Source organism: Trichechus manatus, unplaced genomic scaffold, assembly GCF_000243295.1.
Source record: "Trichechus manatus latirostris isolate Lorelei unplaced genomic scaffold, TriManLat1.0 scaffold00204, whole genome shotgun sequence".
Taxonomy (NCBI): Eukaryota; Metazoa; Chordata; class Mammalia; order Sirenia; family Trichechidae; genus Trichechus; species Trichechus manatus.
In genome coordinates, this window is record NW_004444140.1 from 2258008 (window position 1) to 2273248 (window position 15241).

Genomic DNA, 15241 nt, shown 5'->3' on the forward strand with positions numbered 1-15241 from the left:
AGCATTATCTTTATAAGTAGTGTCATGCCAATTGAGCTAGATGTTCCCCGAGACCATGGTCCCCAGAGCCCTCCGTCCAGCAACTCAGTCCCTCTATTAAGGATTTTTAAGAAGTATATTAGCAATTTTGAACATTAAAATTTCATGCAAAATCTCAGTGATACATAGGATATTGATAGCTTTGTGTAAAAGCACAGATAAATCAGACTTAGTTGAAGAGCAAGTCAAAACTAATGATGAAGTGGTGTTTTGTTTCTTTGTATAATACCGATAAAGAGTGAACTTTTGTATTAAAAACTATATTTGGTTTTGAAAATAGTAAGTGCTTATCATACAAATTTAGGCACAGAAATAGATAAAAAAAGGAAAGGAGACAACAGCAAGGAAACAAACAGATCCATGAATTAAAAATTAGTGTTCATAATACAGACTGTCTTGGCTGGGCTGGCCAGTTCAGGGTATCTAAGCAACTAAAAGGTGGTCAGTATGATTAAAAACATGGCACGCAAGGGTGAGATTGGCACAGAATGAGACTGGAGAGTTATCAGGGGCCAGGATTTTGTAGGTTATGGCCAGGAATCTGGATTTAGTTCTAAATGTAGTGGGAAGCGTTTTAAATAGGAGAATGTTATTATATAATTTGTACGTTTTTTAAAAAAATCATCCAGGCTCCTGTGTACAGGACAGATTGAAGCACAGTAAGAGTGGATGAGGGAAGGCCAGTGAGAAAGCTGATGTTGGGACTATGGAAATGGAAGTAGAGATCGTTTGATTGGAGAGATATTTTGGAGGTACAATTAAGAGAGCTTGTGAGCTGATAAATTATATGAGTATGAAAGAGTGTGTGTGTGTGTGTGTGTGTGTTTGAAAGGGTAGCCATCATTGGGAGAGAAACATAGCTATCTTCCTTCCTTCTTTTATCCAAAGGAATTTACTGAGAAAAGAACACAGCCCCTGCCAGCAGTGGGTCAGTCTAGTTGACTGTGTGCTCACAGTCTAGTGTATATAGACTGTGTACAAACACTGTACATAGGAAGGTGCTTATGGTCTAGTGCATGTATTCTGTACTAGCTGAATAAATAACTTTGTTGTCACAATGGTATTGAAGCAGAAAGCGAGACCATCTAAGGGAGTGTATGTTTGAGGCACCTAACCCACACTCGGTGGATTTCTTAGCAGAAGAGATATTTGAGTTTTAAAGAATGAGAAGAGTAGTTAGATTTTTTTTTTCCCCCTCGGGTAAAGGGTAAGCTGGATGTACAGACGAGAGCAAGAATATGCCAGGAAGACGGTGTAGCATGTTAAGGAGAACTTGACCTGTTGAATACATTTCAAGTACATAGTTTAACAGAACAAATGTTGGAAAGGAATGGTACAATGGCTAGGCTGTCAAGGCTTAATATTGTAAATTTTAAAATTAGCAGTTGCTTTCATGCAATGTCACTGACCTTTTTTCTGTCTCCCAAGTACTTCAGATTCATTCCCAGAGCCTTCATGCTTATTGTTCTGCTTGCCTGTTAAATCCCCACCCCAAACACACGCATGTAATTGCTGCCTTCTCCTCATTCAGGTCTTAAATCTGACCTGATCACCTTGCTTTAAAGAAGGCTACTCCTCCTCCCTCACACTTGCCCCGTCACTCTTTAATCCAGTACCTTTTTCTAAATAGTTCTTTATAATACTTGTTATTTGATATTGTCCCACTTACCTGTTTGTTTTAGTGTATCCCCACTAACCTACGAGCTCTATGAAGAGAGACATTGGTCAGTCTCATTTACAGCTGCCTTCTACAAGCGTAGGCCAGTGCCTGCACATGAATAATCCATAAATATTTGTTGAATAAATGAATTAACCCATAGAGCAAGGAGGGAACACTAGGTTATTGCAAAGTGCCCTAATCGCTTTTACTTTTATGCTGTTATGTCTTTGTTGTTGTTAGTTGCCATCAAGTTGATGCCGACTCAGTAATCTCGTGTGTGCAGAGTAGAACTGCTCCGTAGGGTTTTCAAGGCAGTGATCTTTTGGAAGCAGATCATCAGGCCTGTCCTCTGAGGCACTTCTGAGTGGGTTTGAACCACCGATCTTTTGGCTGGTAGCTGAGTGCTTAACCATTTGCACCACCCAGGTACTCCTCTATTATCTCTTAGATATCCTTTAAGACTGGGTGCTAAAGGTTCACTTTGGTTACAAGAAAGAAACATGTTCAGTGGCTTTGAGGGATAAGGATTTATGCTATGAGGGTAAGAAAACAGCTCAGGAAATTACTGTTAATAGTTACCAAGGAACTTTCAACAAATGGAAGAGTGCAGCAGGCTTTATGGAAATCATTCAGAACAACAGTTCTGGAAACTGGTGATCCCCATTGTCTTTTCTTCTCAGAAGTTTGAAATGATCGTTTCCTGCTGACTTACATATCTGCCTCCCAGGTTCATGTTCTGCAAGAGTAAATTTGGTCAGTTTGTTTATCATTCTCCAGTGAGATCTGCCCCTGTGGACAGTCTCCTTCAAACCACCTTCTCAGCCACTGGCATCTGATATGTTCTGCCTATATATTGCAATCTTTGGCTTAATCACTATAGCTGACCCACTGGGAAGGGGTCAGAATAGCAGAACGACATTGTTTAAGTGGTTGTAACTTTATGTAGAGAGAACCGCATGTGGCCACTTTTCCACGGATCTGTGGAGCTGACTGTGAGCCTGTCAGGAACTGAGAGTTCCATAGGTCGTCCAGTACAGTGATGTATGAGGGCTTTGAGGGTCTGTCTTTAGAATATGCTAGTGAGAGTTATCACCTTCCACCTAGTATTTGCCTAATCTTAGGGAGATCTCAGCATTTCACCAGCTGACAAATTCTTGCTCCTTCTTTCCTGATTCCCAAGATAACAGTGGACACCCAGCAGGGATTCTTAGACCCCAAACACGCATCAGTTGGTGTCATGAAGCCTCTTGTCCCCACAACTTCATTCCCTGTAGATTCTGGAGAGTGACTACTCAGCAACAGGGTGGACTGAACTAGTAGTTGGTAAATGGGGTTCTAGTTCCATTTTTGCCACTAGCTGTTTGACTTTAGACAGTGTATCTACTGCTTTGATTCTTAGTTTTATGATGTGGAAAATGAGGAAAATTAGGCTAGGCGAACCTCCTCTCACTTTGAAATTGTATAGCTATGTGCTCTTTCTGTCTTTAAAGAAAATGTTGAGACAGCTAAGGGCTGTCCTCCTTGAACTGGGCTCCTCACATCCGTATGAGTGGTCCTTTGCTAAGGGTCTTCAAGGCCATTGGTTCAACATGGCGCATTCTCCTGGATCTTTGATTTTATTTAAAGATTTTTGGGGAAGAATTTTTTTTTTCACTGAAATTGTACATACACGATTGAGCAGAATGTTAAATTAGCATGAACATTAAAGTAACATGCAATTGTATAGTTCTTTTATATTTCATAGTGTCAATAAAATCTTTTTGATAAAGAAAAAAACTTCCAAAAGGCATTATTATATCTTGGCTCACTAATACACCAAGAGGTAGTGCCAAAGAGTGACTAGTCAGTGTTTATAAGTTGGAGGAAGGCATCTCCCTGTGTTTATATGAGTGGTGACAGTGCTGTTTCTTTCATTTGAGTCATCATTGTTTATCAAAGTAAAGTTTGCTTCTCCAGGTGAAAATTTTTTACAGTCATTGATGGGGAGTATTCCCTTTGTGTACAATTGGTTCTTCAGACCAGTTTGTTTTCCACCAAACTGTCAGCTTCTGTTGTAACAAATGGTTTCTCTTCTGAGGCTCCTTTTGCTTCTCTGTGAAGACCAACATGTGATGAAAGGGAGTTGGAAAGAGTCTTGTGAAGTGTGATGGGTAGTAGAAACCCAGCATCCAGCATCCCTAGGATATGTGCTCAGACCACTCTGCCTGGTCCTCTGAACCTGATGCTTAGATTGTGAGCTTATACCAGGAAGAGCCCAGATGCTAGTTTAAAGAGGGTTAGCTTGGTAAGATGCCAGGTGGCACTTATTTCACTGTACCAACCATTTGCCATCAAATTGATTCCAAATCATGGTGACTCCATGTGAGTCAGAACAGAACTGTGCTTCACAGAGTTTTCAATGGCTGAGTTATCGGAACTATCACTAGGACTTTCTTCTGAGACACATAAAACCTGTTGCCGTTGAGTCAATTCCGACTCATAGTGACCCTGTAGGACAGAGTAGAACTGCTTCATAGGGTTTCACTGATGGATTCGAACTGCTGATCTTTTGGTTAGCAGTAAACACTTAACCACTATGCTACCAGGGCCCCTAAGACACCTATGGGTGTACTCAAACCTCCAACCTTTTGGTTAGCAGCCAAGTGCACTAACCATTTGCACCACCCAGGGACTCTTATTTTATTGTAGTTTTCTCAAAAGCAAGTTTGGTAGTGATGCATGTTGACCATATTGCTTTGCATATGTCCCCACAAGAATGTGATTCCCAAACCTGGCTAGGATTTGTGTCTTTGTCCTGGTTCTCTAGAGAAGCGAATCCAGTGAAGCATATATAAAAGATATATATATATATATATAAAGAGATTTATTTCAAGGAAATGGTTCACACAGTTGTGAAGAAATGGCTCATGCAGTTGTGAGGGATGGCAAATCTCAAATCTGTGGGTCAGGTGGCAGGCTGGAGGCCTCTGTTGGCAGATGGAGTTGAGGGGGCAGACATATCCAAAATCTGCAGGTCAGGTAGCAGGCTGGAGACTTCTTCATGCTTAAGTGTTCTAAGAACCAGACATCAGGTCACAAGAAGAGTGCAGGGTTGAGAGAGAGAGTGAGCTTTGCCAGAACGTCCATTTGTATACTGGAGGCAGGCCACATCCCCAGGGAAATTCCTCCTTTGACTTATTGGCTGCTTGTATCAGATCACAAAATTGAAAGTAATTACATTATGGAAGAGCACATGCCAGACCACTGAGAATCATAGCCTAGCCAAGTTGACACATGATAGTAACCATCACAATTTGGAAACCACACCTAGCGAAGTGTAGAAAAAACTAAATCCATCCTTCAGGGTCTTACTCAAGACTTGCAAAATTAATTTCTTGAAATTTTTATTGGCACAAATATTTTGTAAAAGCTAGAGCCCATGCCCAGTTGTGTTGTTGCTTTTGAGCTAAGTGATCTGTCTGTCCAGTGGACTACAGGCTCTTTTATGGCAGGAAGCATGCCCTTGCTCTGTTCTGAAACCACCATGTCCAGCACTCATGGAGTGCTCAGGATACATTTAATGACCAAATGAACATGTGATCAGTTTCCCAGGATAAACCACCTACATCCTCTGACATATTGTAAACCTAATTGTTTTTTAATGTGGCTGGTTTAGATTTTAAATTAGGACTCAGAGGTGAAAGGCCAGTACATTACTGACAGCCCATTTGTCTAGCATGCAGCACTCTCCTCTAAGTTATTGCCCCGGGGAAGCCCATTGCATTAGGGCAGTGATATCGGCATCATGAATAGATACTAATCTATATTGTGGCAATCACTCTTCCATGCCTTGCTTAGAGGGCACAGTGGTGATACTGGTACAGTTTGAGGGCTTATGTGAAAATTATCAATGAAATAGTTTATATCTGGCACATTTATAATAGGATTCTACCTAGAATTAACTTTTTTAAAAAGTTAAATTTTTTTTTTGTATTCTTAGCATTTGTCACTCTTAGTGGCATTGATTTCAGTTTTGAAACGAAATTTTGTTTCAAGCCCCATTTTGTAAAAACATTTCTGTACTGTTTTTTGAAACTCTAGCATTCTATATAATAATCAGATTTGTTTAATAGGAGCCCCAGTGACTACTCTGACAGTATAACTATCGTCTGCTGTTTTCATATTGCTGATTCTCACACTGTGAATTCCTTACGTATAAGAATGACTTGGGAAACTTGTCTGATTTAAGACCAAGCATAATTACTATTGAGAACAATAAAGGGCAGAATGTCCCATTTTTTACTAAAATGTACATATACTGTTGAACAGAGTGTTAAATTTGCATGCAAGGTTATAGGTAGGTGTACAACAAAGCATGTGTTGTAGGGAATAAAATAAGCTAAAATAGGGAAGCAAGTTCATAAGTAAACATTCAGCTGGAGATCTAATTTTGGATTACCTGTGTTAAATTATTTTCCTTAGATAAAGATAATTGATTACATCAAGTTTTGGGAACTTCTAAGATGGCGTAAATATGTACATTGAAATTGCATATAATTATTTTGCGTTTAATGTCTGAAGGTAGTTGCAGTATAAATTTTCAGATCTTCATGAGCAACCTTGTAACTGTACCAACATACCGATTGTAAATGTATTTCTGGAGCAGAAAGAAACTAAACAATGATCGGGCCTGTGTTTTTCTAAGAATAAAGAAACAGATTTCTGGGATGAGTTGTGAGTTTATAATATGGAATTTATACGTTTTGGACATTTTTTAGGATAACCTTTTGATATTTATTTCTGATCAGTCGGTGTTAATGGGGAGACTGCATTTCTACTCTTGTAGTTTATGCTTTTCTGTATCTCAGAATCCCTCAAATCATGGACAGCCAAGTTGAAATTATGAAGGGATTTTGTAAGGAACTAGGGATTTTAAGCCTGAATAAATTTTAAAAGGCTAATCTGGTTTTTAAAAAAGGGGAATTTCCTTATTCAGCATACTTCCAGATGGAAGAAGATGGGTCAAAGGATAGAAGTTACACAGAGAGAAATCTTTTATTAAGTTTCAGGAAGACCTTGCTAATAACCTGTACACAACAGTGAATGAGTTGTCAAAGGGATGTGTAGTGAGTGTTCTGTCCTGGACATTCTTAAACAGAGGTTAGGACTTGTCAGGGATCTTATATAAGGGGAGAGGAAAACCTTCACTAAACCAGCACTAAATGGCTATTCACATACGAGCATCTATAAATCTTATTTCTTCTCCATTCTTGATCTTGTTTACAAAGTGCAATGCCTGCCGTGGCATTAGGTTAACAATTGTATTGATGATTAAGTGCTGACATGAAGTTTAACTCAGTCCCTCTTCTCTTATTTTAATTGCATTTTGATCCAGCAGTCACTGTGATTGTGTTCGCCTTCTTAGCAATGTTACTGTGCCTTTTTTGTAAAGGAAGGAATATATAGGGGGCTTTTGGAAAGCAGTGGCTCCTTGCACCAGCATTGTAGAACACCTACTCTATGCAAGCATCAGAGGCAAGGGGTAGGGTGTCAGAATTCATCATGTCTGTGTTCCCTTGTGTCTTTCCTTTTGTCCTTTGATCTCTGTAGCCCTGGAGTGCTGATGGCTCATAGTGCTGAGATGGGGAGTGCTGGCCAATCAGAAATAAGTAACCAAAAATTATTCTAACAAATGACCAGAAAAATATAAATTGCATTGTATTATAATTCAAAGCTCATCACAGGAAAAAAAAAGTATATGAGTCGAATAAGCACTGTCCTTTGCAAGTTGTGTATGGCTTAATTCAGGCTAGTAGCAATGTCCTTTTGACTATAACCTGGGCTTGACCATAATTCTTAGCAAGGGTTACATATATTTTTTAAAGAATGAGGTTAGTGACATACCCTTATGCTAGTATGCTATTAGATCAATTTCCCAAATGAAGCTCATAATCAAGAAGGAAGTAATAGCAGAAAAGATAAAGTAAATTAAAAAAAAGCATTAGAAATAAACGAGACTATAAAAACAAAGCAGTCTCTGGGTGGTGCAAATGGTTACCACACTCAGCTGCTAACTGAAAGGTTGGAGGTTCGATCCACTCAGAGGCACCTCGAAAGAAAGCCCTGTCAGTCTGTTTCCAAAAAATGAGCCATTGAAAACCCTATGGAGAACAGTTCTACTCTGACATGCATGGGGTCACCATGAGTCAGAGTCAACTCCACAGCATCTGGTTTTGGGTAAAAACAAGGTCCATTTGTTCCTATTTTGCAGGATAAAAAAAACCAAAAAACCAAACGTGTTGCTGTCAAGTCGATTCCAACTCATAGCTAGGTCTTATTTCTTGACTAAAGTATATTAATATGTAACATTTTCAGTTGCAAATATAATTTTACTGGACCATGTGTTTTGGGCCATATGCAATCCATCCATAAAAATACATGGGGCAGCCTTGTTGCTTGCCTGACATCTTGCAGCCTGCTTATGTAGCCTGCCCATTTCTATATTTTAATCCCTAATGTATGAGTGGTGAGATGTCATCAGAGTTTAATTTTTTTTCTAAACACTCTATGAATTTTAAATCATTTCTTCCTAAGAATGACTAACTTGGGCATGCTGATGATAAAAGAACTGCTGTTGCCAACATGTGTCACGTGGCTCTGCTCCTTTTTGTCCCAGTGGTGTTGGCAACAGACACAACTGCCATGAAGGTCAGAGCCCTCCTGAGCACTCGACTGGCCCCGGTATTTGAGGCCACATCAGCTATTTCTGGTTTAAAACCTCCTCTTTAGACTCCCTCAGACTCTGTTTAAAAACTGGCATAAAAGCAAAATTACCCAGGGCCCCTACCCAATGAGATGCTTTCCTTGCTCTAGAAATGCTCAGCTGAACTGAGGCTAACCCCACGTCTGGCCCCCAAACATGGAATAAGTATCATGCAGGTACAGAACAAACCAGACTCCATTTTTAAATGTATATGCTTTATACTGTTCCCCGTCAACATATGGACTTCAAAATCAGTAGTTGTGAGTATGGGATTTTTAGGCTCTATTATAAATAAACAGCAGCAATTTAATATAATGTGTACAGTAAGCTCTTTCTATACTTAAGATAAGGATCCCTGGTGGCGCAATGCTTAAGTGCTTCTCTGCTAACCGAAAGATCGTCGGTTCAAACCCACCAGCTACTCCACGGGAGAAAGATGTGGCACTCCGCTTCTGTAAAGATTACAGCCTTGGAAACTCTATGGGGCAGTTCTACTCTGTCCTGTGGGGTTGCTATGAGTTGGAATCAACTCAATGGCAATAGGTTTGGTTTCTTAGTTTTTATACTCAAGGCAAGGAGCCCTGGTGGCACAACAGATAAGTGCTCAGCTGCTAATTGAAAGGTTGGCAGTGGGAACCCAACCAGCAGCTCCAAGAGAAAGACCTCGCTATCTTCTCCTATGAAGATTATAGCCTAGAAAACCCTGTGGGGTAGTTCTACTCTGTCGCATGGGATTGCTACAAGTCGAAAATCGACTTGATGGTACCCAACCACAACAACAAATGGTCAAGGCGTTTATAGTGTGTGGAAAACAAGTCTGATAAACACTTCACCGTGGAGGGTTCTCTTGTCAACTGTTGTTTTGGGGGAGGGATAATAAAGTCTGCTGTTTCTGTTAGGGCACTGCCTTATAACATCTGGTAGGGGAACTGCTCCATGAAACACATGGGATTAAAGTCATCCCTCCAGGGGTTCTGTGGCATAAGAACTGAAGCAGTGGGGTGATGTAGCAACTTGTAACATGCCACAGCAGCTGAATGGGAGTAAAGGACGCTGTGGTTTTCAACCCTTCTTCCCTCTGATTGACTGGATTGATAAGAAAGTGTTGACTAAAACTTTTCGGTTCTGTTTTAATTTATAGCAACCATTGTTTGCTAGCATGTTTTTCCCCCTGTGGGGTGGTAGTTGAAAAAGGATTGTGAGGACTTTATTAAACTGTTTGCTGGATCATTTCATCTGGAATTGAGGTCTTTTCTAGGTGACTTGGACATCTAGAACCTACTGACAGTCATTCATCTTCCTCTTATATTTAGTGAAGCATTTTCCGCCAGTTACAGCTTCACCATGGTCGATCATTATAATAAAACAGTCTTGAAATGTAATAAGCAATGACTTAAGCTCCTGAATGTGTAACAAATATCATGTTTGTGAGTGATCTTAGGAAGCAGTGTCACCTCTCAGTGGAAAGGTGGCTGTGTGGTTGTCCTTTTGTGGCCAATATTAGTGCAGTTAGGCCCTTGTGCAGTTGAAGCTGCTGGTCTCAAAAATGAATTATTGAACTGAGGCTTTCATCGCATATTCAAAGAAATACAAAGAAAAGGGATGGACCTGTTTTTTCAAGTACTGTTGATGTTATTGGCCTAGACATGTTTCCTTTATTGGGTCTGTTTTGCAAGCCTAAATTTGAGCCTGAAGAGTTTCTCCATATAAATGTCTTAAGCATTACAGTGGCACATCCATCACCTTTTTGCTTTTGAATTACAAAGATAACCTTAAGATATGAGCCTTATACTGGGCAATGTGATACATACACAGAAAGAGTGAGCCTCCTTAGTGATGAAATCAGCCAGTGCCCAAGAGGAAAGTAATAGGCAGAAAGGATAGAGTTGATGAAAAAATTGATTCTTTTCCATTAAACTGTACGTGATGTGTTTTTTATGAAGCAGGCATCAGCAGAAAAAGAAATATTTTTTAAACTAAAAGAGATTGATGGTGAGGGAGAAGAAAAGTATGTAAGGGATCAAGAGATAAATATGTGTCTTATTCCATTACCATCTCAAATAATGAGAAAGTTGAAAAGCATTCCATTGTAGTTACTTCAGATGTTTACTTGGACTTGGTTCTATTAAAACTTTTTAATATTAATAATAGCTCTTTTTTTTTTTTTAAGTGCATTTTGGACTTCACACATCATTATTTTCTGAACACTAAAACTTGTGTTGTTTATTTTCAGGATTACCCAAGATGCAGGTCATTAGAAACTATACTGGAACGCCACCCCCTGCTCTTCATGAAGGACCACCATTATACATCCAGGAAGGGGACACAGTTGAACTTCTGAGAGGAGATGCACACAGTCTGTTTTGGCAGGTACTATCCAAATTACAAATTTTTAGATTTAATGGATGATTTATTACTGCTTAGAGAATAAAGTTCTTGTCTTTAGACACTAATTGCACGTTTTCAGCTTCAGAAATTTTACATGATTAGGGGAAAAATTATTTTATATTAGCCTTCCCCATATTTACCAATGCCAAAGTGATAATGACTGTTAGAATACTAAAGAAAAATAATATCAGTGCTATGAGTCATAATTACTGTTTTTATTAAAAATTCATAGTTTGCCAGAGAATTTTTTTCCCAAACCAAGGGCCTGTGGGTATGATCTAATTTGCATGTCTTTAATATATTAACATTTCACTTCAGGGGAACTACCTAATTAGCTTGCCAGTGGCCATTTCTTGCCATATTTGATTTGTGCCTACCCACACTAATACCTGAAGGTCTCACAGGTGTAGGCATTGTTCATGAAATATATGAAATGTGAAAAGTAAGTGAGCATGTTGATGTTTGCTGGTGATAAAATCTCTCCTGGCCAATAAGCCTATCTTTGTTTGAAGGATTTTTTCCAACTGAGGTAAATATGGTATCATGTTAAGATTTGATAAAGCTGGATGGTAGGACATTGCTATTCATTAAGTTATTCTCTATTTTTATGTGTATGTTAGAAATATTCTCCATCAAAGTTAAGAATTTCTTAAAAATATATGGTGCCTTGAGGGGAAGGGGAGTGGGAATCAACAGAAAGATCAGCATGAGTGAAATTTGGCTGGAGGTAAAGAGAGAAAAGTGAAAAGGACCACTAGATGACAGTCCATTGTACACATGTCTACATGATAGCTATTTGTTTGCTTTGAACTATTTCATTGCCTGCTATCTTGTTACAGAAGAATGCCCTTACACTGAGCCTTCATCTCCAACCACCATTTCAATTGTAGTAGACAGTGACTTTTCCAAAGCTCTACCACTCTTCTTAAGTATCCTACTCCTTTCATACCTCATCCTTCCCAGAAAAGGAAGAAAGAGAATAACAGACTTAATTAACTCTTCTGTCTACTCCTGCATCTTTCACCACAACCACAAAATGTGTCTGCATTTATACCCGTAAGATTCCTATTATTCAAGATTCATTTTCCTTCTTCGATTTTTCATCCCATATTTCATAAGTTGGCTCTTGACCCCAAAATTTTCAACTTCATTCTCTCCACTGGCTGCTTTTCCTCAGCATATAAATATGCTCAAATTCCCCCATCTTAAAATATGTATAACTCTAATTTTTGTCTGGTTATATTAGTTCGTCTGTTTACATTAGTTAGTTGTAAGTCTGTCTCTCCCTTGGTCCTTCTCTCCCTCCTTCCCTCTGGACCTCCAACCCCCAAAGCTAAGGTAAGCTTCTTGAGAGAATAGTCTATACTCATTGTCATTACCTCCTTACCGCCTATTCAGAATTCAGTCTGCTGGAGAAACTAGTACTTGGATCACTAATACCATTTAAAGTATATTTTAGAAAAAGCTTTATTGAGATATAATTGATATATAATAAATGGCAGATATTTAAAGTGTACATTTGAGAATCAAGATAATAAACATATCCATCAGTCTCCAAAGTGTTTGTGTGCCCTTTGCTAATCCCTCCTTCCCATCCCTTCCTGATGCTCCTGAACTCCCAGGCAACCACTGCTCTGTTTTCTGTCACTTTAGATGAGTTTTCATTCTTAAGATTTTTATGTAGTACATAATATATTATGTATTCTTTTCTTGTATGGCTTCCTCACTGAACAGGTATCTAGTCATCCATGTTTCTGTGTGTAACAATAGTTCTTTCTTTTTAATATTTGTAGAATCTATAGTGATGCCACGTCTCTCTTTCCTGATACTGATAGTCTGTGTTTTCTTTTTTTTTCCCCCGATCAGTACAGCCAAATGGTTATCAATTTTTATTGAGCATCCTTGTACCATTCATTGAGATGAATGCTCAGTGGTGTCCCCAAAAAATATGGGTTGTAAATCCTAATCTCTATGACTGTTGTTGTAATCTCATTTGAGAATAGGTTTTCTGTTATGTTGATGAGGCAGGATTAGTGTAGAGTGTCTTGAGTCAATCTCTTACAAGAGATAAAAGGAGCATTTTAGGAAAGCAGAGATAGTGGAAGAGAGATGACAAGCCACATGAAGATTGCCTAGGAGCAGAAGCTCAAAAGAGACAAGGACCTTCCTCCAGAGCTGACAGAAAGAGGGAAAGCCTTAGAAAGAGAGAAAGCCTTCCGCTAGAGCTGGCACCCTGAATTCGGACTTCTAGCCTGCCAACTGTGAGAAAATAAAATTCTGTTGTTAAAACCACCCACTTGTGATATTTCTGTTACAACAGCACTAGATAACTAAGACAGAATTTAGTACCTGCAGAATGGGGTGCTGTTCTAACAGATACCTAAAATGTGGAAGCAGTTTTGGAATTGGGTAATGGGTGGAGATTAGAAGAGTTTTAAGGTGCCTAATAGTAAAAACCTAGGTTGCCTTAAAGAGACTATTGGTAGAATTATGGTTGTCAAAGGCATCTACTCTAATCAACTGTTGCATGACATCTGAGATCACCTTCTAAGTGATCTCCTCACCTCCAGAGTCTGTCTGCCCCAGCCATCCTCCATATCACTGCAAAGTTCAGATGCAATCATATAACCCCTTGAGGAAATCTTTCAGTGTCTTCCTTCTGGCCATACAGAATTCACACTTTTTAGCTTGAACGGAGACTTTGCGAATGAGACGGTCTGTGTTGCAGTCTCTGCCTATCTCCATCTCTCACCAGTTTTCCATACACTTATATATTTTTCGCCACTCAAATTCACCCCTACCTGCCTCTCTATAGCAGTTCACTTGGCACCACCTCTGTGAAGCTTTTCCTGTCCTATCTGTCCTCTTTTCTCTTACCCCTGTTCCGAGACACAAATAGGTAGAATTTCCTTATTTATTCCTTTCTTATAATAATGATGAAAACAATAGCAGCAACAACTAATGTTCATTATACATTTATTATGTACGAGGTAGTGTTCTAAGCATACCTGACATATATTAATACATGTACTACTCAGGAAGACTCTATGAAATGAATTCTACTATTATCCCCATTTTATAGATGTGCTGAGACCCTGTAAGGTTAAGTAGTTAACCCAAGGTAGCACAATTAGTAACTTGGCAGAACTGAGATTCAAATCAAGGCATTCTTTCCCCAGAGTCCAAGCTCTAACCACCACACTCTACTTCTTCTCTTATAGGCATATTATTTATGATTAAGCTCATCTGTCCTCCTAAACTTCATGATTTGTAAGGACAGGAAAGTGAGGTTTATATGTTATATAAGAAGGTAGCTCTCTTTGTGCTAAAGAAGCTAATTTTAGAAATATTTTCATGGATTCATTTTACTACCACCAAATTTTGACAGTGTTTTATTTATTTATTATACAACAGTTGATTTTCTCTCATAATCCTAGGGGTTGACAAGATGGTTCTTCTGCTTCAAGTGTTGTTGGCTGGGTAATAGGAGAGCTGTAAGGTTCAAAATGGCCTCATCCATAGGACTGGCAGTTAGTGCTAACCATTCTCTGGAAACTCAGCTGAGGATGTCTGCCAGATGGGTCTCTCCAGTAGCTCCTTAGGCTTCCTCACAGCAAAGTGGTCTCATGGTAGCCAGGCTTCTTATATGATGGCTAGCTCCCAAGAGCCAGAAGCTGCCAGACCTTCTTGAGCGTTATGCCCTGAACTGGCTCAGAATTAGTTCTCCTGCATTATTCTATTGGTTAAAGCAGGTCATAGGCCCAGCCCAGATACAAAGGGAAAGGACTATACAAGCTGAGTACTAGGATGTATGGTTCACTAGGGACGAAGTAGGAAAAAAAAAAAAAATTGAAGCTCTCTGGGCAACCCTCAGTATATACTGATTTTATAGGCTGTTCCCAATGACACTGAATGCCAATCAGTTTCTCATAGTAGAGAAATTGACAGGAAGTAGTCAAGCCAACCACAAAATGTTGAAGATCTTGGTGCATATAAGTGGTTCTCAAACTATGGTATGGTTGAGATAACCCTGAGGATCATTGGTGTGGCCTAGCGGCAATCCTACAGACTGGCACAGTGTGCGCTTAGAGGTGTTTTACCTTTTTTAAAAACAGTCGTGGTCTTCGTATTTTCCTAACCAAGCCTTCTGTTCTTTTCCACTCTTGACTTTTGCCTGATTCCTTAGACTATAAAACTTGCTTGTGTAGTAGCATTTTTTTTTTTTTTAATTAGGTTTGGGTGGTGCTTTTGATTTTTTTCATAATGTTTTAGATTGATTATTTCATTCATTCCTCAAAGCACACAGTGTGGAAAACAGAACTATAAGTCAGGTTCCGTAACAACCAGTCTAGTACTCTTTTCAAACTGTACTGCTGCTTTTTCTTCCTAAACAAAAAGAAAGATGTTATTAT

The 15241-nt window shown here is 39.1% G+C and overlaps 1 protein-coding gene across 6 annotated transcripts in view; it reads left to right on the forward strand.

Moving 5' to 3' along the window:
• The window catches only part of VAV3 (vav guanine nucleotide exchange factor 3), a 444185-nt gene that overhangs the window by 356403 nt on the left and 72541 nt on the right, over positions 1-15241 (forward strand). For all 6 annotated transcript variants that reach the window (XR_002825862.1, XM_004388054.2, XM_023742207.1 and 3 more), the window contains one exon: positions 10675-10811. Coding sequence is in view for 5 of the 6 variants with exons in the window: in XM_004388054.2 (XP_004388111.1) it covers positions 10675-10811 (137 nt within the window). In the remaining variant the exon portion in view is untranslated. The remainder of the gene's footprint in view (positions 1-10674; positions 10812-15241) is intronic.